The sequence below is a fragment of the Haematobia irritans genome, chromosome 3 (genome assembly GCF_050003625.1).
Source record: "Haematobia irritans isolate KBUSLIRL chromosome 3, ASM5000362v1, whole genome shotgun sequence".
NCBI lineage: Eukaryota > Metazoa > Arthropoda > Insecta > Diptera > Muscidae > Haematobia > Haematobia irritans.
Window position 1 is genome coordinate 48,361,717 of NC_134399.1, and position 26,426 is coordinate 48,388,142.

General features: G+C 30.9%; 1 protein-coding gene and 1 long non-coding RNA gene across 13 annotated transcripts in view; one reads left to right on the top strand and one right to left on the bottom strand.

The window, feature by feature from the left end:
• The window catches only part of dtn (transmembrane protein 132C dtn), a 604,515-nt gene that overhangs the window by 347,286 nt on the left and 230,803 nt on the right, over positions 1 to 26,426 (top strand). For all 12 annotated transcript variants that reach the window (XR_012720543.1, XR_012720541.1, XR_012720542.1 and 9 more), the window contains one exon: positions 13,492 to 13,645. Coding sequence is in view for 9 of the 12 variants with exons in the window: in XM_075300564.1 (XP_075156679.1) it covers positions 13,492 to 13,645 (154 nt within the window). In the remaining 3 variants the exon portion in view is untranslated. The remainder of the gene's footprint in view (positions 1 to 13,491; positions 13,646 to 26,426) is intronic.
• LOC142231854 (uncharacterized) lies at positions 22,212 to 23,042 on the bottom strand. Its single transcript, XR_012720941.1, has 2 exons — positions 22,822 to 23,042; positions 22,212 to 22,756 (listed from the first exon to the last, which is right to left on the bottom strand). It is a non-coding gene; the product is annotated as an uncharacterized LOC142231854 (long non-coding RNA).

The following is a 26,426-nucleotide window of genomic DNA, read 5'->3' on the forward strand; positions in this document are numbered from 1 at the left end:
AGAAATTATTCTATGTATAATAGGTGGGCTGATGAGTCCCCGGTCTGACACATAGATGGCGTCGCTAGTATTAAATGCATATTAATTTTATATAGTACCAACCTTCAAATGATTCGTGTCAAAATTTGACGTCTGTAAGTCAATTAGTTTGTGAAGCAACTTTTTTTATTGTGAAAAAAAAAAATTAAAAAAAGGAATTTCGTGTTTTGATAAAATACTGTTTTCTGAAGGGAAAAAATACGGTGGAAGCAAAAACTTGGCTTGATAATTAGTTTCCGGACTCTGCCCCAAGGAAATCAACAATAATTGATTGGTATGCAAAATTCCAGCGCGGTGAAATGGGCACGGAGGACGGTGAACGCAGTGAACGCCCGAAAGAGGTGGTTACCGACGAAAACATCAAAAAACCCACAAAATGATTTTGAATGACCGTAAAATGAAGTTGATCGAGATAGCAGAGGCCTTAAAGATATCAAAGGAACGTGTTGGTCATATTATTCATCAATATTTGGATATGCGGAAGCTCTGTGCAAAATGGGTGCCGCGCGAGCTCACATTTGACCAAAAACAACAACGTGTTGATGATTCTGAGCGGTGTTTGCAGCTGTTAACTCGTAATACACCCGAGTTTTTCCGTCGATATGTGCCAATGGATGAAACATGGCTCCATCACTACACTTCTGAGTCTAATCGACTGTCGGCTGAGTGGACAGCGACCGGTGAACCGTCTCGGAAGCGTGAAAAGATTCAAAACTCCGCTGGCAAAGTAATGGCCTCTGTTTTTTTGGGATGCGCATGGAATAATTTTTATCGATTATCTTGAGAAGGGAAAAACCATCAACAGTGACTATTATATGGCGTTATTGGAGCGTTTGAAGGTCGAATTCGCGGCAAAACGGCCCCATATGAAGAAGAAAAAAGTGTTGTTCCACCAAGACAACGCACCGTGCCACAAGTCATTGAGAACGATGGCAAAAATTCATGAATTGGGCTTCGAATTGCATCCCCACCCACCATATTCTCCAGATCTGGCCCCCAGCGACTTTTTTTTGTTCTCAGACCTCAAAAGGATGCTCGCTGGATGCTGAAAAAATTTGGCTGCAATGAAGAGGTGATCGCCGAAACTGAGGCCTATTTTGAGGCAAAACCGGTATCAAAAAATGGTATCAAAAAATTGGAAGGTCGTTATAATCGTTGTATCGCTCTTGAAGGGAACTATGTTGAATAATAAAAACGAATTTTGACAAAATATGTGTTTTTCTTTGTTAGACCGGGGACTTATCAGCCAACCTGTTACGTATACGTTGAAAAACATTGTATATTTTTGAACGCTTTTATGGTTTGTGGTTCAGATACAAAAACTCCACAAATTTAAACACTATTTCATCAATTTTAAGAATTTTTTAGAGTTGACCATAGCCTTATTTCATGTAAAGATACCCATTTTAAGTTAAATCACTTAACTATAAGGACAAAACGACTTTATCGGCTTTTGGACAAGGAAAACAGTTTATATGAGAGAAATTCACAAATACTATTATAACCAAAATTCGCGTTCGTATCTTAAGGAAGTGAAATCTTTGGTCTCACGACAATATTTTTTCAATGTACAAAGCAATTCACATCTACTATTTTAATTTAGTATTTAATTTAGTAATATCATAATAACTTGACAATATTATAATAACATAAAAATGATAAACGAGTCAAATGCTAATATTCCTAATAATGTACTGACAGTTTATCTAAGGAATTTGTATGGTAATAGTAGACTTACAGTTTACGATAACTTTTATGAATATGAGGAAAAAACTTTACAACAAGGTGTATTTGCTGCAAAAATGCCCGCATAGTGGCTGGAGTCATTATTAATGTTTCAATTGAGCTTTGAAATATGTGGAAAACCTTATTCTGGCAGTAAGGCTTAGAAAAACGCCGTTTCATCCATATTTCAATAGAAACACTTCGAACATAAAAAAACCAAAAAATAGCTAAAAGGGTCATGAAAAAAGCAGGAAAAAAGAAGCTAAAAGCTAAATGCATTTTTTTCCGCTAAACGACTTCAAAAAAAGCCAAATCTAGCGGGAAAATAACTAAATTGGCAACGCTGCTGAACATCTACGTTTATCAATAAATTGTCCTTTATAAAGGCGATGTACGACTAACAATGTACCTATAAATTCTACAGAACTCAATCAAATGTTACCTACAATGGGATGCGGTACATGTGGTACGCATGATTTTAATATAAAACGAAGAGTGACTAGTAGCAAGAGGAAATTGTGCTGTTGTTTATTTTAAGACATACTATCAATAAAGCTTGAATGAAAAAAAATAGAATTTGTTTTATTATATATTTATTTAGTTCATGACCAAGTCTTGAATTTTCTCTAGATAAACAAATAGCTTTGATTTGATGATGATTTCAACAACAAAGCTTTGAAGAAACCTATTCCATGGAGGCGCACAGGACTATGTGATTGTTGGGTGAGTTGAATCGATAGTTCTCATTCTGAGGGAGGATGATATTTGCTGAAGAGGTTCAACACATTGACCGATGAAGCCAACTGACGTTTATGTTCGGGAGAATTCTCAATATTCAGAAAACCGCTTTCAGAAGAAGAAAATTATCTAAGTACATTGGAGTTAAAACAATGTTCGTCTGCAGACGCTTTTAACATATATAGGGTATTGACAAATGTATTATAAAGAGGAATAACAAATAAATAAAGGTTTTTATAAATAAAAATTATTCAATTTTTTTTAACTTTACATTAACTTTTTGAAAGACTTGGATTAGAAAATGCCCATGGTGCGTTTATGCACAACGCCAAACGTTGATAGCACATATGTTCTTTTAGAGTTTGTGTAGTGAACTTTGTGAGCATCGAAGAATATGCTGTTGTTTAGTTTTATGTTTCTGTAGATTGCTTACGTATACTTGCAAGCCATGGTTCGTCCGTCTCAAATCCTTCTGTATAGGTTCTTTCCAATGACTTCTATATGTACAGAAGATTCTATTAATTTGTTTATTTACATTACAATACATAATAATCGAGTATTGAATTCAATGAGGTTAATTTCATGTTGTGGTCTTTTTAATTTCGAGATATTTCAGTTTGCAAAAAATATATATTGTTTAAGAAATTGTTATGGTGGAAACTACACAGAACCCAAAGAGGGTAATAAGAGGGAATGTCTTATTTTCGTGACGTAATATTTGAGACTTAAGTTTCGTATGATTATGGTTTCTGTTTGGTCAGATTTTGATTGTTTGGATGAATTTGTCAAGTTCCTTGTTAATTTTTAATTCCTTTTCTGGAATTTATACACTGAAAAAAAAATATTGTCGTGAGGTCAAAGATTTCATGTCTTTAAAATACGAATGCCAATTTTGCTTAGCATAGAAGACGCATTTCTCTAGTATAAGGTTTTTTTCCTTGACCAAAGGTCGATAAACTTTTCAATGAAGTCGTATTGTCCTTATAATTAAGTGATTTGATTTAAAAATGGATATCATAACATGAAAGAAAAAATGTTTGGGCTAAGGTCAACTTGACTTTAATAATTTAGAAAAAATCTTTAAATTTAATGAAATTGTCTTTAAATTTGTTGTCTTTTTGCATCTTGACTACAAAGCAAAAAATCGTTCAAATATAGGACATGTTTTCAACACTTTATATTAAAGACGTTTTTACTTGAAACACAGCATAATTTCTACTAGAAGTCGAGTCTTAATTTGGAAAATAAAGTCGTCGTTAACTTGTTTTTAAAGGACTTTGATAGCATATGAAGAAAAAAAGCTGAAAAAGCTAAAAATTAAAATTTGCTTCCTAGAAGCAAGTACACAAAACCCGATTTTAAAAGAGAATTGTGTCTTAAAAGTATCCTTACTTGTATTCTCCGCTTCTTTGGCTCGGAATCAATACCAAATTTTTTAAAGTAAAGACAAAATCTTTGGAACCGGGTATGCTTTTTTTCAGTGTAGGTACATAGTTAGTCGTACATCGCCTTTATAAAGGACAATTTAGTGATAAACGTAGATGTTCAGCAGCGTTGCCAATTTAGTTATTTTCCCGCTAGATTTGGCTTTTTTTGAAGTCGTTTAGCGGGGAAAAAATGTATTTAGCTTTTTTTCCTGCTGTTTTCATGACCCTTTTAGCTATTTTTTGGCTTTTTTATGTTCGAAGTGTTTCTATTGAAATATGGATGAAACGGCGTTTTTTCTAAGCCTTACTGCCAGAATAAGGTTTTCCACATATTTCAAAGCTCAATTGAAACATTAATAATGACTCCAGCCACTATGCGGGCATTTTTGCAGCAAAAACACCTTGTTGTAAAGTTTTTTCCTCATATTCATAAAAGTTATCGTAAACTGTAAATCTACTATTACCATTCAAATTCCTTAGATAAACTGTCAGTACATTATTAGCATTTGACTCGTTTATCATTTTTATGTTATCATAATATTCTCAAGTTATTATGATATTACTAAATTAAATACTAAATTAAAATAGTAGATGTGAATTGCTTTGTACATTGAAAAAATATTGTCGTGAGACCAAAGATTTCACTTCCTTAAGATACGAACGCGAATTTTGGTTATAATAGTATTTGTGAATTTCTCTCATATAAACTGTTTTCCTTGTCCAAAAGCCGATAAAGTCGTTTTGTCCTTATAGTTAAGTGATTTAACTTAAAATGGGTATCTTTACATGAAATAAGGCTATGGTCAACTCTAAAAAATTCTTAAAATTGATGAAATAGTGTTTAAATTTGTGGAGTTTTTGTATCTGAACCACAAACCATAAAAGCGTTCAAAAATATACAATGTTTTTCAACGTATACGTAACAGGTTGGCTGATAAGTCCCCGGTCTAACAAAGAAAAACACATATTTTGTCAAAATTCGTTTTTATTATTCAACATAGTTCCCTTCAAGAGCGATACAACGATTATAACGACCTTCCAATTTTTTGATACCATTTTTTGATACCGGTTTTGCCTCAAAATAGGCCTCAGTTTCGGCGATCACCTGTTCATTGCAGCCAAATTTTTCCAGCATCCTGCGAGCATCCTTTTGAGGTCTGAGAACAAGAAAAAGTCGCTGGGGTCCAGATCTGGAGAATACGGTGGGTGGGGATGCAATTCGAAGCCCAATTCATGAATTTTTGCCATCGTTCTCAATGACTTGTGGCACGGTGCGTTGTCTTGGTGGAACAACACTTTTTTCTTCTTCATATGGGGCCGTTTTGCCGCGATTTCGACCTTCAAACGCTCCAATAACGCCATATAATAGTCACTGTTGGTGGTCAAGATAATCTATAAAAATTATTCCATGCGCATCCCAAAAAACAGAGACCATTACTTTGCCAGCGGACTTTTGAGTCTTTTCACGCTTCGGAGACGGTTCACCGGTCGCTGTCCACTCAGCCGACAGTCGATTAGACTCAGAAGTGTAGTGATGGAGCCATGTTTCATCCATTGTCACATATCGACGGAAAAACTCGGGTGTATTACGAGTTAACAGCTGCAAACACAGCTCAGGATCATCAACACGTTGTTGTTTTTGGTCAAATGTGAGCTCGCGCGGCACCCATTTTGCACAGAGCTTCCGCATATCCAAATATTGATGAATAATATGACCAACACGTTCCTTTGATATCTTTAAGGCCTCTGCTATCTCGATCAACTTCATTTTACGGTCATTCAAAATCATTTTGTGGATTTTTTGATGTTTTCGTCGGTAACCACCTCTATCGGGCGTTCACTGCGTTCACCGTCCTCCGTGCCCATTTCACCGCGCTGGAATTTTGCATACCAATCAATTATTGTTGATTTCCTTGGGGCAGAGTCCGGAAACTAATTATCAAGCCAAGTTTTTGCTTCCACCGTATTTTTTCCCTTCAGAAAACAGTATTTTATCAAAACACGAAATTCCTTTTTTTTAATTTTGTTTTTTTCACAATAAAAAAAGTTGCTTCACAAACTTATTGACTTACAGACGTCAAATTTTGACACGAATCATTTGAAGGTTGGTACTATATAAAATTAATATGCATTTAATACTAGCGACGCCATCTATGTGTCAGACCGGGGACTCATCAGCCCACCTATTATACATAGAATAATTTCTACTTGAAGTGGAGTCTGAATTTGGAAATTTAAGTTGTCGTTAGCACGTTTTTAAAGCACTTCGATAGCTCTCGAAGAAAAAGCTGAAAAAAACTAATAAATTCAAATTTGACTCGAAATCAATACCAAAATCATTAGTGTACAAAATCTTTGGAATGATTAAGGAAATAAAGTTTTGAATGTGGTATTATTTTTTTAACATCAAAAAAATACAATAAAAATATCGTATTGATAGGATCAAAACATTTTTAAAACCGCGATAAAAAAATCTGCTATTTATTAATGGAATGGATTTACATTTACGAAATTTTGACAACAATAGGTTTGTTTGTGTCATTTTCCAATAAAAGTTATTCAGTATAAACTTGCAAAACAGTAAGAATGGGGTTTATTCTCTTGGGTAAAATTAGGAGAAGTGTACAACTTCACGAATTTATCACTAATTCATCGGTTAAAACGAAATATATTGATATTTTCTAATGCACTTCTATGTGACATTGTGCAATATATCGCACATTGGATTTGTTAATGATTAACCAGCTGATAATTGCAAGTTTTTACTGGGAAAAAGGTTTTACGGGGAAATGTAAACGAAGGACTTCCAGTTAAAATGTGTGATAGTAATCAAAATGTATCGAGTACGCAAACAGAGCTAATATGACTTAGATATTGTTACAGTCTCACAGAAGTAGAATTAAAATGAATACAATTAAAATAATATGCTTATTAAGTGAAATAAAGCCTTTGTTTATTAAATTTCAATCAAAAATGTGACTTTTTATACAAAAAAAATTGCTTATTTTCTAGCTATTTTTTAGCTATATTTTTGGGCAAATCTAGCGGTTTTTGATGAAACAATTCTGGCAACGCTGATGTTCGGATAATGGGTCACCTGTTTGTTTCCAGGAGTATATTTAAACTTTACAGAAATAACACTTAACAATATCTGCTTCTCCTATATAAAACATCCCCATCGTTCTCCACACGCTCACAAAAAATCGCTTCTGTAACATATACTCCCAAACATATTTTGCTTCAAGCATATATATTTTTGGGTATTGCCCAAACATTTATATGTTTGATCTCTTCCAATATATAATATGTTTGAAAGCATATTGGTCTAAACAATATATGTTTGGGTAGTCTAAGTTCCAAACATTTTGTATTTTTGCATCCAAATTCAATAATGTTGTCTTCCAAAAAACAATATGTTATTATGTGAACATATAATATGTTTGGAAGCATTTTGCACCCAAAAATATTATATGCTTAAAAAAAATTCTCCCAAACAATATTGTGCTCAAAATTTTATTTATTTATTTATATATTTACAATCATAATGAATTATGAAAATAAACAGGTAATATAGGTGCTAACAACATAGGTTTTCGACCTGAATGCTCAAAATTTTGTTTCTGCCCAATTGTATATTCCCCCACATCTTTCTCACTTCCACGAGATTTTTTAGTTCTTAGCACCTTTTTCTGTAATACAAACATTGTAGAAGAAATTATTCAGTTGTATAATTTTTTTATTTTAATTTTACCTTTTGCCGGACGGGAATTCGAACAGCGGACCACACAGTTTGTAAGGATCAAAGAAGTAGCTGATCAATTGCCCAAGGAAAAATAAAATGTTAATTTTGTAATAACAAGCAACAACCACCAACTAAATTCAATATCGCTCCCTGTTAAATAGCGATCCAAGCTACTAAACACATATATGTTTATAGGCTATTTCTAAATTAATATATGTTTGCATCCAAGCATATTATATTTACAAACATTTTATGTCCCAAACATAATATGTTCTAACATATTAACATATATGTCCCAAACATGTTACGCTAGTTTTTGAACATTATATGCTTGCACTCAAAAATATTGTGTTTAAAAATTTGTGTTCCAAACATATAATGTTTATAGCCAAACATATGAAAAACAGTCTTTTTCATCCGTGCAATATAAAACATCCTCATGTTTAACTGACTATTTCTGTGCGCTAATTAACACTACCATCAAATAAAACATTCATTTTTACTTAAACCAAAATTTTTACACAGTTGGAGTATGGTTAGTATCTTTGTTTTTTTTCTCATTGGATTTTTTCTGTGTTTCTGGGTCTATAGTTCTTGGATAATCACAAATCTGAAAAAATAAAAATAATAAAGAATCCAGCGATAATTTCGAAGTCAAGCCTACGACTGATCATACAACTCTACTCCACATGCCACACACACGAACTTTCAATGAACAAACTGATTGAAATTGAACAAAAAACCAAGAGCTTGACAAATTCGTGTAAACAACTAAATGAGATCAAAAGAAACCATATTCATATCACATTGAAGTCTCAAATATTACGTCACAAAATAATAAAAAAAAAAAACAAAGGACATTCAGTCTTCAAATTCATTGAATTCAATACTCGATTAATATCGATTACAATGTAAAATAAACAAATTCATTGAATCTTCTACACAGATGCAAGTCATTCCAACAAACCCGTACAGAGGGATCTAAGACGTACGAACCAAGACTTGCAGAGGGAGCCACCGTGGTGCAATGGTGAGCATGCCCGCCTTGCATACACAAGGTCGTGGCTTCGATTCCTGCTACGACCGAACACCAAAAAGTTTTTCAGCGGTGGATTATCCCACCTCAGTAATGCTGGTGAAATTTCTGAGGGTTTCTAAGCTTCTCTAAGTGGTTTCACTGGAATGTGAAACGCCGTTCGGACTCGGCTATAAAAAGGAGGTCCCTTGTAATTGAGCTTAACATGGAATGGGGCAGCACTCAGTGATAAGAGAGAAGTTCACCACTGTGGTATCACAATGGACTGAATAGTCTAAGTGAGCCTGATACATCGGGCTGCCACATAACCTAACCTAACCTAAGACTTGCAGATATACGTAAACAATCAACTGAGAACAAAATTCCATGACACATAATAGGCCGTCCAATTTAAAACAAAACAAAAAACCCAACAACAACATATTCTTCGATGACCACACCATACTCCAAAAATACATATGTGCGACCCAATGTTTGCCATTTTACATAGAGATGCACCATGGGTCTTTTCTATACAAATTCTTTCAGAAAATAATTGTGAAAATTAAAAAACATTTTCACTTATTTTTTTTTTTATTATAAAAATAATATTTATTTATCTTGTTTATTACTCATTGTAATACATTTGTTAGTATGATATATAAAAAGCATCCTCAGACGAACATTGCTTCAACTCCAATCTGCTAGGAGAATCTTCCTCTTTGGAAAGAGGTTTCCTTGATATCGAGAATTCTCCCCCACTTAAACATTCAATGGATTCGTCGCTCACGGTGTTGAACATCTTCGGCAAATAAAACATCTGATCATCCTCCTTCAGATTGAGAACCACCGATTCACCATACTTTGTAGAAGTTCTATTCACACCCAATAATCTCATAGTCCTTGTGCGCCTCCATATCCTTCAAGTGAATAATTTTCTTCAAATTTTTCTTGTTAAAATCAGCAATCAAATCTCCGTTATCCGTTATTATCTCTCAATAATTTCAATACATAATATATTCTGATTAGCATGAAATATAACGACCAACTTTTATACTTTATCAACCATTAAACTTCCATATCCCGCCGTGTGAATCTTTACTTAACATCCTCAAACACATTAAAGTTCTCCAACCCATTAAATTTTCATAAACAAACACACATTGGGAATGTTTACTCAACGTCCTCAAACCCATTAAAAATCAAAAAAAAAATACTACATTTCTACATCTCCACCCAATCTGAGATTGTTTACCTAATGGACTCAAGCCCATTAAAGTCCTCAAACCCATTAAAATTTCATAAACAAACTACATATTTTACACCCTCACCCACTCTGAGATTGTTTACCTAACGGACTCTAACCCATTAAAGTCCTCAAACCCATTAAAATTTCATAAACAAACCAACCTTGGGATTGTTTACCTAACCACCTCAAACCCAATAAAGTCCACTACCAAACCCACCGATCATATTTACTTAACGTCCTCAAACCCATTAAATTCAAAAAACAAAAAAAAATAATTTCTCAAATTATACTATCCACCCCACTGTGCTATTTGTTTACTTAACGGACTTAAACCCATTAAAAATCCCCAAAACCCATTAAAAGTATTGAATTGCAATTGGCAATAACCTACTACTCCAAAGTTTTAATATAAAACTTACCAATTCTCTATTAAATTGTACGCTGAGGTTAAAAAGTTATCGAAAGTTTTTTTACATTAAAAATATTAAATTGGTTTCCAAAAATATTTGATTAAAGTAATACTAAAATAAGGTATTAAAAACCTGTAATTTTGATAATAAAAAGTTCATAAAAATGTAAATATTCTAGTGAAAAGAAAGAAAACTTACCACTTCTCTATTAAATTATACGCTGAGGAGAAATATAAAAATATCCCCGAATCCATCTTGGGGTGGCTCTGAAATTAAATATTTTTTTTACAACAAAGAAAAACATTAAACTGGTTTCAAAAAAGAAAAAATAATAATAATTAGCAAATAATGATATAAATAAAAAATACCCTTTTTAAAAGAAAACCACATTTTAAAAAGAATACTGGCCAATTATATTAAACTATACGCTGAGGTGTAACAAACAATTTTCCAAATTCATCTGGAGTTACTCTGAAATTGAATATTTATTTTTTACATTGAATAATAAAAATTAAATTAGATAAAACAATTTCAATATACTTTCCATTTCAGCATTTTTTCCTAAATATTGAACATTGTTAATAACTTTTTTTCTAAGCTACCGATCATCACTTCGCCATCGTACATCTCATCGCTAAAATATTAATAACTTTCATTTAAGAGTTTTAATAGACAAACACCAATATATGTTTCAAAAAACCAAAATATCCCATGCCTTTATATTCCCTTGTTACATACTTGCTGAAGCATGCCAAACAAAACCAAGCAATACCAAAACATGCCTACAACAACAAAAACACATGTGCCTTCATTGAAAACAACACCTCATCCAGACAAATAAACCATTCGCGAATAATAAACACACACACACAAACCACTGAAAGAACAAAAATAAAAACAACCCCACGCTCAGATATACACAACATCCCCATCACTCGCTACCATTTCTCATTATTGCATTTCATGCTCTCACTCTCAAAAAAATTTCAAGTAACATCATCTTTACATTAAACATATTCCATTTTGACGAAAAAGATATCTGTACTATGCATTAGTTCATCGCATCTGTATACAATGTACTCTAAAAACAATACTCTTAAATGAATATCAGTATAAGAACGAGGAAACGTTTAACTTAAAATTAGCAAAAACTTCATGAAATGATATCCACCCATTTTTGACGAAAATGTCTATAAATTTAATTACATGTGAACTAAAAATATTTCATTTAGAAATGTTGTACCAACTACTATTAACTATAGGAATTGCCAGTAAGAAATTGCTATCCGCTTTCAAGTTCGATTTTCGTAAAAAAATATTTTCTCATACAAAAACTCTTTATAGTAAATTACACTTATTATTTAGAAAGTATTTTACATTTCATAAGTAGTTTTATAGTATGACGAAAGAATTTTTAACTACAAGTTAAGAAAATTTTTAAGGAAATTTCCATCGCATTTTGTAGTCTATGAACTAAACGATTGCTACTTAAAATTTGTAAAATTTCCTTTCGAGTAGTTAATTTTCGTTAAAAATTCGAAAAATGAAATAAAATTCTAGAAAATTCTTGTAATAAATTATTGTAAAAATCTGCTTAAATTTACCAGGCACTTTTTTCTGTGTAGCAATTCCTTTTCTAAATTTCTACACATATCTATTAAAATAATGGCAAAGCAATATAATATTTGATATAATATTGCTATGTAGCAAATTCTGGAAATAAAAAATATAAATTGGAAATGAATATTTTCGTTATACACATTTATTGCAATTTTCGGATATTTTTCATATTTTGGGTTCAAACTGAAAAAGGCAGGTAAAACAAAAATATAACTTCGTTTGCCAACGCTACTTAGCATCCACACTGCTCATGCTTTTAAGAAAACTAGGCGCGAAAAAATTTTAAAACAATAATATGATTTTTGATTAAAATGATGGTGTTAATTGATGGAATAATTTGACGAAATTAAAATTCTCAATAAAAGAAATTAATTTTATATTTTCATAACAAAATATTACTTTAGTCCGTTTAATATAAACAGGCTTCAATGGAAAACTGTATTCACATTTCACAATTGATTACCTTTGATAAATGTAGATTGTGTTCCATTTTTTTCCGCAAAACACAAAAGCAGGTAATTCCAAATACATTCTGTCATATATCTTTCAGTCCTTTACCGCATAGCCATTTGTTGTTGCACACTTTATTTATTTCATCCCTTTTTATGACTTATTGTATTCAAAATATTTATGCACACATTTCGAACGCAGTAGACAGAATGCCGCCAATCATGTTTTTCAATTTACGCGAAAAGCAAAAAAACCCAACCTTCGTTACGTGTTACTTCCACAGACTGATCTCTCCATCACGTGTTGTTGAATAAATACACATTCTCTTTTCCCTCTTTCTCTCCATCGCTCAAAATTCAATTTCAATCACAAAGGTGATATATTTTTAAAAAATATTCAATTAAAAAGTTAAATGATTCAATAAATTGTTTAATTGAAACAAAAATCACAACAATTAATAGTATCAATTAATTTTTTAATTGGACCAATTATTTTTTTAAATGACCTTCAATTAATTTTTTAATCGATACAATCATTTCTGTGATTGAAGACAATTCAATTAAAAAATTAATTGAATCAATTAATTCCGTGATTAATCAGTTTTTTGTGTGTAAAAACCGTTCTAACAATATAGAAATATATTAAGACATGGACTCTAAACATTGTCGTGTGTTTCATCATATTCAATTAAAAAGTTAAATGATTCAATAAATTTTTTAATTGAAACAAAAATTAATCACAACAATTAATAGTATCAATTAATTTTTTAATTGGACCAATTATTTTTTTAAATGACCTTCAATTAATTTTTTAATCGATGCAATCATTTCTGTGATTGAAGACAATTCAATTAAAAAATTAATTGAATCAATTAATTCCGTGATTAATCAGTTTTTTTTTGTGTGTAAAAACCGTTCTAACAATATAGAAATATATTAAGACATGGACTCTAAACATTGTCGTGTGTTTCATCCTGATTTATGAGCATTTTATCACTCTACCAACTGACGTGGAACTAAAACAAACAAAAAAATCCCTTATGTCGCACTTACTAACAGTATAATATTTTTTTTTAGCAATAAAAAATCGCGAAGGAAGAAAAGGTCTCTTCTTCATGGGCAACATAATTCTGGATATACTAATAACGGTCTATTGGATAAAACGTCGTGTCGCGCACGTTATCAGCAGAGCCCCGTAGAAGTGTATGCAAGATTTATTGCCGTTGATCAGGTAAATATTTAGTTAATTGCCTAGTTATCGAGATTTACAAGTTATTTTTCTGGCTTTAGTCATTATTTGTTCTGTCGTTCTGATTATTTACATACTATTTTCCGCAAATTTTTTGGTATTTATTTAAGCAAATACATATTTGATGCTGAACTTATACTACAACTACTCTCTATTTATTGATATCAGTGATTTATAGAAATACAAATATCCTAAGACTCATATACCATAGATGAACTAAGACAATTATTGTAAAATTTTGATTGGAATGGACTGAATAGTCTAAGTGAGCCTGAATCTTAATCGGGCTGCCACTTTAACCTAGGTTAAAGTGGCAGCCCGATTTAGTTTCAGGCTCACTTAGACTATTCAGTCCATTGCGATACCACATTAACTAAAAGTACCTATTACATATGGGCACTTCTAGTTTTAACCACTGAATCTTCTCGATTATTTTCTTGCGGCATTTAATATTATTCATACACACATATATATATATATATATATATATATATATATATATATATATATATATATATATATATATATATATATATATATATATATATATATATATATATATATATATATATATATATATATATATATATATATATATATATATATATATATATATATATAATGGCACTATCGTCCTGCAATTTGGCACAGATTGGTTAGTATCGGCCCATGTTTCGGTATAGCCCCATTATAGACCGATCTCCCGATTTTATTTCTGGGGCGTCTAGAAACTGTATTTTCTATCCGATTTGACTGAAATTTAAAATCTAGAGGTATTTTAGGAACACAAAGAGGTGTGCCGAAAAAGGTGCGTATCAGTCCATGTTTTGGTATAGCCCCGTATAGACCGATCTCCCGAGTTTAGTAATTATATTTTTGTAATTATATGAGTATAAAAAATGGCACAAACACTTTTTATTTTTTTTTTTTTTTTATTTGCAGTTCCTGCTACTTGAATAAAATAAAAAAACACAAACACCTTTTGTTTTGTAGCTTCTGCTACTAACATAAATAGGTTTTTAATGTTCAAAGTGTGTTTTCTAACTGATTGATTTTCTTAACACAATTCTATAACTTAACTTATGCTAGAAATGATTAATATGCGTTTCATACAGTTTAATAATGTAGCTTATGCTAAAAATGATTATTATGTGCTTTATACAATTCCATAATTTAGCTTATGCTAAAAATGATTATTATGCGTTTCCGTCTCTTTGCACCTTACTTCTTTTGATTCGCGAAATTAGTTGTCAACAGCGGAAGGTTGTTAGTCTAAATTGGTTCTTCTTAATAATTGCAATTATTACAAAAATCTAAATTAACACACGTGGGGGTGAGATCGTAACTCCCCCTTTGAGGCTCCGACGAAATATGAAGAATAGTTGCTTTTCTTTACAAAATATTGGTATTATTATTAATATTGAAATCGTAGTGCTATTTGTACTTATATTGAAAATTTGTATACTTTTTGAGTTTCGTTTAAATCATTTTCATATTTAATTTGTTTAACATGTTTTACATGTCTTCTAAATTAATTTCAGGGAATGTCGTATTTGTTTTTTTTTCCTTTAAAAGAGTAGTCTGAATAATTTGTTCTTTTACAATCAGTTTTTCATTTTTAAATAATTATTACGTTTGTTAGTCTTCTCTTTATAATTACAATCATTTGTAAAAGTATCAAAGAAATTTTTAAATATAATAATTCCTTCTTTTATTTGTTTTATTTCTGTATTTTTGAATTCTTTATGTGTACAACTTTCTGTTTTACTTTTATTAAATATGTTTAATATACATGAATCATAATTTTTGTAGATTTTTAAATAACGTAGATGAATTTAGATAATATGCATATTTATTGTCATTGTCTATCTGGAGAGATATTACTTTACTTATGCGTGCCTTATTTCCTATTTCGATTGAGTTAGTATTGGTTATTGCTGTTAGATTTACAAACAATGATCTAATATCCTGTTCGTCATCGCTGTACATGGTTCCTGTTATGAATTTCAGTCCTTCGTCTAGGTCATTTATTACACCTCCCCGTATTCTAAAATTTGGTGAAAGGTTGTCCAATTTAGTTTTTAGAAGATTAAAATTATTTCGTGTGGTGTCCAGTAATGGCATTAAATCGGAAATTCAGCTGTGTAATGAGTTAATATTAGTGTCTATGATTTCGATACTGTCGTAATAGTTAGTTATTATTTTAGTCTGTTTAATATAAATAGGCTTCAATGGAAAATTTTATTCGCATTTCACAATTGCTTACCTTCAATAAATGTAGATTGTGTTCCATTATCACAATACCGCAAAACACAAACGCAGGTAATTCCAAATGCATTCTGTCATATATTTTTCAGTCCTTTACCGCATGGACATTTGTTTGTGCACGCTTTTTGTCGTCTGTCGCTTTTAAGTCGTCTCATCATTCATTTGGTATTCCTGTGAAGTGGCGACGACGACGATTACTTTTTGTACCAATTACAATACTCGGTAATAAAAGGCCGACATCACTAGAAAATAATCAGCTGATGTGCAAAAAATGAATTTTAATTTTTTTCGGCTTAAAATATTTTTATTTCTGACACAATTCTAAGTCGGAAAATCAAGAAAAATATTTAATTTGACGCGGGAAAAATGTGGATATATGTTCAAGGACAGTAAAAGCTTCCAAAACTATAAAAATGGCGACGACGCCCAGTGGTTCCAAATAATTTTTTCTGTGTGTGAAAGCTTTCCTCTAAGTTTACAAATTTGTGGGTCCCTAGTGGGTCGACGGGCTGAAAGTTGGTCACCTCGGGGGGTATGAAATATTGTTTTAGCTGTCAACTCCGCAATTTTGAACCGATTTCGATGATTTTTCCTTTGCTGGGTAGAACTTGTAAAGCTTCGTGCGCGTGCAATTATCTTTTACCGATCGCAAGATATTGGCCCCACAATTTATTTTTTTTGCAAAATTTGGACCAGTTCCGTTTCTGAGTGGATTCGTAATTTTTCTTCTTAACTGCATTCCCTACAAAATTCTACGAATTCTAGAAGAAAAATATGTGTTCCCATGTGCTATAGATTAAAAGTTGTAAAGTCCACAAATTAGAATTAAAAAAAAAATATCGAATTTTGACAATTTTTTGGAAAAAGGCACATACATTCTTTCTGTCGTAACCTACGTTTTCAGCTTTTATCGGCCATTATGGTCAAGTATATGAGTTCCAAAAATCTGCAATTTTTCAAAACGAAAAAATTTTGTTTTCAAAAATTGTTATTCGGCAAAGCTTCGATTCCTAAGCTGATCTGTTTTCCAAAAAGCCCTATGTGTTCACTAACTAACAGTAAAAGGTTTCAACATCCTACCAGTAAACAGCTGAGAAATATTCAAATTACAAAAAAAAATGAAGTTTTTTCAATATATGTCCCCACTTTTGGGATTTTTGATACCAATTTTGGGAATGGGATATTCAGCAATATTTCTTAAAACAATTTTCCCTGCAAAAATCAATAAAAATCATAATGATATCACAATTAGTTTTATTAAGGTCTCAATTCAAATTTTTAATTTCCAAATATTCGGAAAAAAATTGTTCCGTGCCCCAAAAACTTCAAAGTTTCGTGCTTTTGTTCTTTCCAATTGCATAGAAATAAACTCTCCCAAATACCTTTCCAACGATGTATTATGTTTATACCCGTGCTTATTATGTTTATACCAAATGCGCAAAAACTTGCACTAAACGTCACTAACTAACTAATGCATTTCTGCAAATTGGGACTATACCTAAATCTGAACCGATTTAAATCAAACTTGGCACACTTGACGATACTATCCAATATACTTCTTGTGCAAAATTTGAAGCAAATCGGAGAAACAAAAATGGTCAAAATTCGATATTTTGTGAAATTCTAATTTGTGGACTTTACAACTTTTAATCTAAAGTACATGGGAACACATTCTTCTAAAATTCGTAGAATTTTGTAGGGAATGCAGTTAAGAAGAAAAATTACGAATCCACTCAAAAACGGAACTGCTGGTTCAAAATACTGACCCCACTTGGTCAAAATTTTGCAAACAAATAAATTTTGGGGTCTGTATCTTGCAATCGGTAAAACATAATCGGTTCAAAATTGCGGAGTTCACAGCTAAAACAAAATTTCATACCCCCGAGGTGACCAACTTTCAACGCCTACAGGTCAGCCTGTGGACCCACTTGGGATCCACAAATTTGCAAACTTAGAGGAAAACACTTCAGCTTCATTCGTTCAAAAGTTACAGAATTATTTCCAAAAAAAAACATTTGGAACCACTGTGCGACACTGAGATCAATGGCACAAGGATCATCGTGAAAGAAAACAAACAGCTGATGTGCAAAACTGAATTTTAATTATTTGCATTTAAAATGCTGTTTGTTTGTAATCCTATGTTGACTTGGAAAATCAAAATAAATGATAAATTTAACTCGGAAGGGTTTCTATTAAAAATAAATGGAATTGAAAATCAACACGTTTACTTTAATTGTGCAGTTTTCTTTTCTACGATGTTAATGTGATGACCATAGCTGCTATATACAGATCTTTGTCAATTTAGTATAAATAGCGCATTTTTATATCAATAGATTTGTGGTCAGTTCTTTTCTGTGGTGTTTTTTAAACAGCTGATGACAATGTTGCATATTTTTTGAGATGTCCTGGATAAACGAGTACTCGTTTTCTTTTAGCCCTTCACGGCTTAGGGTACCCAGTGCTAAAAGAAAACAGCCCTAATGTAGATTTTTTAAATAATAGTTACATCTTTTTTACCATTTGTTGCAATTTATCTCTAAAGTCAAAAGGCATTGAACTATAAACCATTTGTTGTATTTGTTTTAAATAGTTGGAGTCAGTCTAGCTCATCTAATGGCTGATCTCTAGTTCCTTTTTTCCCCATTTTTTTTGTAATTGTTGAAGATTAGTCACTTTACATCTTACCAATTTTCATTTTTTAAATTTATTTTTCAATTGTTCGATTAATGAAGTCTAAAAAAAACTTCTTAAAAAATTAATCAATAATCTCGTCGCTGGTAAATTTAACGGCGACTAAAAGCCAGGAATACCGATTTTCGTCAATTAGTGGCGATAGACGAAAAGCGACGGCGAGGGCGACTTCAGGAATAAGGGTGATTGTATTCAAAATATTTATGCACACACAAAAAAAAATTCTGATTCAATCACCAACTTAATTGATCCAATTAATTTTTTTCTTGAAATGTCTTCAATCACGAAAATGATAGTATCAATCACAGTTTTAATTTGGCATAGAAAAAATTCTTGATTAAAAAATTAATTGATTTTTTCAGCAAATTTCAATTAATTGATTCAATTAAAAATTTAATTGATGTTGATTGCAAAACTCAATTAATTTATTAATTAAAAAAGGTAACTATTTGTAATTACTTTCTGAATTGGCTTAGAGTTTTTATTTGGATTAACAAATGATTGTTTGAAATACATTTTTAATTAAAAATTAAAAAATAAGCACTTTTTTTAACTGAATTTGATTTGATTCCGAATTTGATTAAAAAGTTAATTGTATCAATTAATTTTTTAATTAAAAATTTTAAAATTTTCAATCATTGACTTAATTAACTTAATCTTTCTATCATGATTAAAAAGTTAATTGTATCAATTAATTTATTAATTGAAAAAATTTTCAACTTCAATTAACTTTTTAATTGGAAATATTTTGGTGATATTTTTTTCTGTGCACATTTCGAACGCAGCAGACAGAATGTCGCCAATCATGTTTTTCAATTTAAGCACAAAACAAAAACCCAACTGTTCGTTACGAGTTACTTCCACAGACTGATCTCTCCTTCACGTGTTGTTGAATATTGTTGTTCTCATTTCGCTCTTTCTCTCCATCCCTCAAAACTATTCAATTTCAATGGGAACGGAAAAATGTTGTTTAAGTGTTTAATTGAAAAAAATTCATGATCGTCATCTAATTTGGATACTGTTACTTTTCGAAACTTTGAATTATTGTTCCCACCTCGTTCATCATAGATTGGTCCTGTTTGGATGTCTACACCGAAAAAAAAGATTACTACTTTTTATTAAAAATGAACTAATCCATAGTAAGAATGACCATGATTTGGCGCCAAAGATTATTTTCATTTAGATAAGTTCATGATTTTCTTATAAATTAGTTCATGTATTGCATCGTATTTTAGTTCATTATTACTATGCTGTGGGAAGAATATACTTAAATTCATTCAAAATATTCCTGCTATCCGGAAAAATTAACAATTTTTTGGGAAACCTGTATTAAGAAATTGGTTTGAAATAAACTGTTTGTCAGTATAATTTTCAAAAAAGTAGAGAAATTGAGGAATCAAAGGTACAACAAAAACAAGTCAATTTTCTATAACCACCAGTATTTTATTTCAAAAAATTATTATTATATTACACAAAACTATGGCTTATGATATACAATAAAGGATATATTTTTATTCGTACATTGGATGCAGTTACTTGTCGGTAGTTAGTAATTGCTTCTTCGAAAGAGTAATATTCTATGTTAAATATTAGGACTAAACTAATTAATTTAAATTTCCATGTTTTCTATCCATATGAAAGATATATGTGGCATAAGTTGTTATATTCATTGAATTGTTGTTTTGTTGGGCGGATTTGTCTTATAAGCATCTGAAATTGCAAAGTTATACAAAATATAAGAAAAATATCAAATTCTATCGTTCATATTGATTTTTAACTTACGGGTTTCAAGAGTATTTCTTAGAGCCAATAAGGATATCAGCTTAGTTAGCATTAAACAGTAAGAATATAAAAAAATACCATTACAAGACCTGTCTACCTGCAAGTGAAAATAATTATTTTTAATAAATTGAAATTTTGGTTTTATTAAAAACGGACAAAATACGGTTTATAGAAAAACTTACCACATTGAAAAATCCATCCAGTATGTACACTATTTGAATCATATCCATGGACTAATGGGACGTTTTTGAAAATATTCTCAGAATATATTTGAAATAGAAAATATTATAAAATTAGACATAATTTCCAATTTGATCAGTTTTCTTTAATAATCCATTAAAAAATATATCTTTATAAAAACTTGATTTGGGCAATTCTCCATCAAGTTCTATTTAAATTTGTATCGAATACGTATAATTTTATATTTTTCTTAGTGATTTATTTTTAATTTTAGCGGCTAAACACGAACTTAGTACTCACCTGTAGGAATTGCCGTAACATAAAAAATATATATTCAAAAAACTGGTTGCATCTCCAACCTGTGATGTAGAATAAATATAGATCATCCTATTATGTTGTATATTTTTTATGTAAATCAATTAAAAATCCGCATTAATTTTAAACTGTTAACAGAAATATACAGTTCCTTAAACTTTTATTTGTTTTTATCAATAAAAAGCGTTTTTGATTTCTCTAACATCACATCATTCACTTCTCAGTTTCTAAAATGCTTCGAAATAAATGTGTTTTCATTAATAAACACCAATACCGCACGTACAATTTTGCAAAATTAAAACCACGTGTGCACTTCATAAATTCATCATCAGAACTGAATGCAGCAATAAAACTCAAAGACACAAATAGTCATAAAGGATACATACCTGTCGTAAAGAAAACCAATTCCACACACACACACGATCCCTTTCTGATCTCGCTATTGCAAGAAAACAACTCTCACCACAAAAGATACCAACAACACACAAGGAACATTCCATTGTCTCTAGAATCAAAACAACCAACAACAGCATAAATGACACAATAACAAACACAAACAATCATACGAGATATACACAAAATGTCTCTAAAAACTCCCTCACATGATACACTCACATTTTCCAGTAGCAACTTTATTGATTAGTTGGAATTCTATCTATAAGTTAAGGTAAAATAAAAAAAAAAAAACAAATCTATGAGGAATCTATAAAAAATTATATACGCCCGTCAAGGATTTATTAACTACTTTTTTATTCTACTTTATCTAAAATTTTCAATGTGAGTAAAAACACTCCAACATATAATAAAAAGGTAAATAATCTGTAGGTAGCCATCGTACGAATCGGTAATGTCGTTAAGTTAATTTTTACTACAATTTTTTTTTCCATACCAAATTTTTTATATTGCCCAAGTATTTTTATAATAGAATCAACGATGCATTAACTAGCTAAGTTAATTTTCGTTGTGGTTACGAAAAATTATCTATCCCAATAAACACAAACGTTTGAAAAATGCTAAATTTCAATAATTTTTCAAACATTTTTTCAAAGGATTAGGGTAATATTCAAGTTGAGAAATTGTTGAGAAAATCGCGTTCTCAACAAAAAACAGACATTACCCTCAATAGTGAAATTCAACACATTAGCAATAATATCTCAAGTGTTATCCTCAAATTGAAATGCATCGCTACTCAATAATTTGTCAAACAATTTTCGATGCGAGTCAAATTCAAAATTAACATCGTTGCAAATAATTTTCAACCTAAATTTGTATGAATGATATACCCACTTCAAATTGAAAGTCAAAGCCAAAATTCTATGAATTTTGTATAATTTATTCATTTTCATCAAAATAAAATATATAATAATACACTACACTACATAATACACTACAATACCAATTGATAAATAATAATCTTATTAAACATATCAACAAATAAGAACAAAACAAAAAAACAAACAACAAAACTTTAAATATCTTAAACATTATTAGTAAACACTTTTGCATTGATAATTCGATTTCCTTCCTTTTGGTGTCATAAAATAGCATTAAAATTTATTAACATGCGGGCAATTTGAAATTAGGAACGTACTGGACCGCGTGTTAGGATTGATTTCCAGCAGAAGGAATTCACAAAATATCCATTTTAAACTGATAATAGCATATGAATTAAACTGACGATGTGATGCACATTTTCATCCAGAAGTTGTTGATTTCAACAATTTGTTGTTTTTAACAATTTTAATTGGTTGTACTTGTAATGTTTCTGAAAACTTTTTCTTGTCGATAAGCCACTCATTTTTCATTGGTCAGCTTCCTAATGTTTGCAAGAATGTAGCATCCAAAGATTTTAGTTTTCTGCAAAGAGATTTAAATTTAGTAACTTCTCTAAAGTGTTGATTTAATTTTTCATATTGACGTACCAATTATTATAAACTATTTGAAGCAGTTCCAGTTAATTGGCCACCATTTTTTCATCGGTCAGCTTTTTAATGTTTTCAAGAACGTAGAATCCATAATTTTAGTTTTCTGCAAAGAGATATACATTTAGTGACTTCCTTAAAGTTTTATTTCATTTTTTATTTTCACTTACCTATTTTTATAAACTATTTGGTTATTTGTCTAAAATTTTCCATTTCTTTAATGTCTTGCAATTGACCACGAACTTCGTTGCACAAATAAGTATTGAAAACCACATGGTTTTTTCGTTGCATTTTAGGGTAGTGTTTTGTCAAAGTTTTCTCATATTATCTTCAACACCTTTTCAAAGATTTCGTCAACATTTTGGCAAATTGGAAGTAATTCGCAAACAATTTGAAGAGCTATTTCAAGTCAAGTTGAATTTATGTTGAAAATTATATTTACACTCAAACTGAAAAGTTGTTGCATTTGAAAAACGCTCATCCTGTGTTTATTGGGATATTACAGTAAATTTGTTGAACTATGTGAAAGTTAAAATGGTCCTTAAATTTACAAGACACTTATTTTTCTGTGTACGTTTTCGCGAGTTTCGGTTAACTTATTTATGATCTCTTCCTTTGCCTTTACAATTTTTTCTTTAATCAAAGGATATTCGTCTTGGGTTATGGATCCATTCCTAAAATCATTTGTTTCTTACCAGTTTTTGAATGTATCGTATTATTATAATACATTATTATTCTATACATCTTTTCCTCAACACTCTCTGTGTCTCTGTTAGGGTCATGTTTTAAAATTCGAACGTGCTCGTTGATTGTGTTATGCAGTCTTTCGACTTCTGGATTTGAAGTGTGATTATTGTTAGAGGTATAGTGTATTTCTATTTTTCCTTTTTTTCCTCAGCACTTTCTGTGTCTCTGTTAGGGTCATGTTTTAAAATTCGAACGTGCTCGTTGATTGTGTTATGCAGTCTTTCGACTTCTGGATTTGAGGTGTGATTATTGTTAGAGGTATATTTTTTGTTTTTTTAAGAATTCTCGAAGGTGCAATGCCTTAAATCCTAATTCATTATCTTTAATTAATTTTTGTATATCCGACGTAAAAGGTATTGGGTAAGAGCATTTTTGAACTCAATCCAGGATCTATTTTCTATCCTTACGACTTGAGCATGTTTTGAAAATTTGGCCAAAAATGTTAAAAATAATGTTTTTTCTAAGCTATAAAAACATCGGCATGGATGTTTTCTTCGGGTTTATCGAGTGTTTCGGTAATTTTATATTGTTGTTTTATTGGGTTTCTTTCGTATTTTTCTTTATTACATATATCACAATTGCTAATGTACTGTGTTATGCGTAGTTTTAATTGCGGATGATAAAATTTAAGATTTAGTTCCGCAAAATTTTCATTAATTCCTCTGTGATTATTTTTTAGATGTTATTTTTCTATTACATCCGACAACTCATTTTCGTCTATAATATCCTTAACCCTGGACAGTCAACCTTCGTCAAAACGACTGCGCACAATTTTATTTTCGTTCTAAAATAGGTTTTTTCGTTTGTTTTGATCTCATTTTTTAGTGATTACTTACATTGTAAGTTACTTTTTTCTGTATTTTTTTTTTTTTTTTGACGTAGTCAAAATGACGAAGGTGTATTTTTCTTCGTAATTAGTAATTAGAGTTTTATAATATGCTTATCAAAAAACACAAGCTGATAAAGAAATTGAGCGTTTCCTCTTCTTGAGTGACAACAACTATGATAATGATAGCGATGTCAGCGAAGTAGGTTCTGACGTAGAGGTCGAGGAAGATGAATCAATTGAAGGCTCCGGTTCATCAGAGGATGAAACTGATGTGGATGAAGATGACATTCCCCTCAGTATTTTGAAATCGAAATCGAGCATTATAATGTCCGACAAAGTGATACTTCGTGGAAAAAACGGTCATAAATGGTCGTCATTAAAGGGCAGGAGACATCGGTATGGACTTAACATTGTTCATAAAAGCCGAGGACCAACACGACAATGTAGAAACATTACTGACCCATTAGAGTGTTTCAAAATGTTCATAACGAACGATATCGACGATGAAATTGTACAATGGACAAATGGTCGAGATAAGTTCACGTCGATCCATCTTCCTTGAAAACACGGATAAGACACAGAGACAAAATACTAGTGCAAATGAAATATATTGCATTTCGGGAGTGTTGGTATTGAATGCAGTCAAAAGAGATCAATATCTATCTGTGGAGGAATTGTTTGACAGGTCTTATTGGATCCAAAAACATATGTATAACAACGAAGGCAAGATTCAAATTCCTTATGTCCTGTTTGCGGTTTGATGACAAGTCCATACGTCTTCAATTAGTTGGAGACAAATTTGCTCCCATAAGGAAAATATGGGAAATATTTATTCAGAAGTGTAAGGGAAATTATATCCCTGGTCCGTACCTTACAGTAGACGAGCAGTTATGGGCATTCAGGGGAAAGTGCAGTTTTCGCATGTATATCCCAAATAAGGAACGCAGAAATTCCTTGTTTACCCTAAAGTAAGTAGGATCTGTCAACCCAAGCACGTTGTCGACTAAGCAAAGCAATTTCTTAAAATGGGATGAACTACCATCTTCCAAAAGGGATCAAATATCGTTGGCCTTTGTGGCAAAAAACTGTCTTGTGATGGCGATTGTTAATAGGGAAGCAGTGGACGGTATTGTTCCAAAGCCCAAGTGGGGGGAAATTGAGAATGCTATGTCTGGCGTCTACTCACAGGTGCTGGAAAAGCTTCCCGAGCCAGATCCTCGACACCAAGAGGCTGGTTGGTATCAAGGACGATTTAAGCTAGTCGCATTTGAGGACCAGAGGTCTATAGAATGTTTTAAAGCTGCTCTGATACTAATTGGTGAAGTTTGGGAAGGGGCTGTTAGTGTTAGTCGAGAAGAAAGACATACCGGCTAGACCTAAAGCACATGCGTGGATACCTGCAAACCCTCCTGACCCTGAATCTATTTTAAATAGACTGAAACAATGCAATCCAGATCTTCCAACAGCTGATTGGAAGGTTGGCCGTTTGGATGAAGTGGATGGACCAAGACGGCATGCAGTGTTTATATTGAACACTCAGTCTTTGCCACATCTAGCAAAGTCCCAGGGCCGTGTATGTTATGGCTTTCATTATATCTATATATATATATATATATATATATATATATATATATATATATATATATATATATATATATATATATATATATATATATATATATATATATATATATATATATATATATATATATATATATATATATATATATATATATATATATATATATATATATATATATATATATATATATATATATATATATATATATATATATATATATATATATATATATATATATATATATATATATATATATATATATATATATATATATATATATATATATATATATATATATATATATATATATATATATATATATATATATATATATATATATATATATATATATATATATATATATATATATATATATATATATATATATATATATATATATATATATATATATACATCAAACATGTCAATGTTTTAAAAAGCGATATC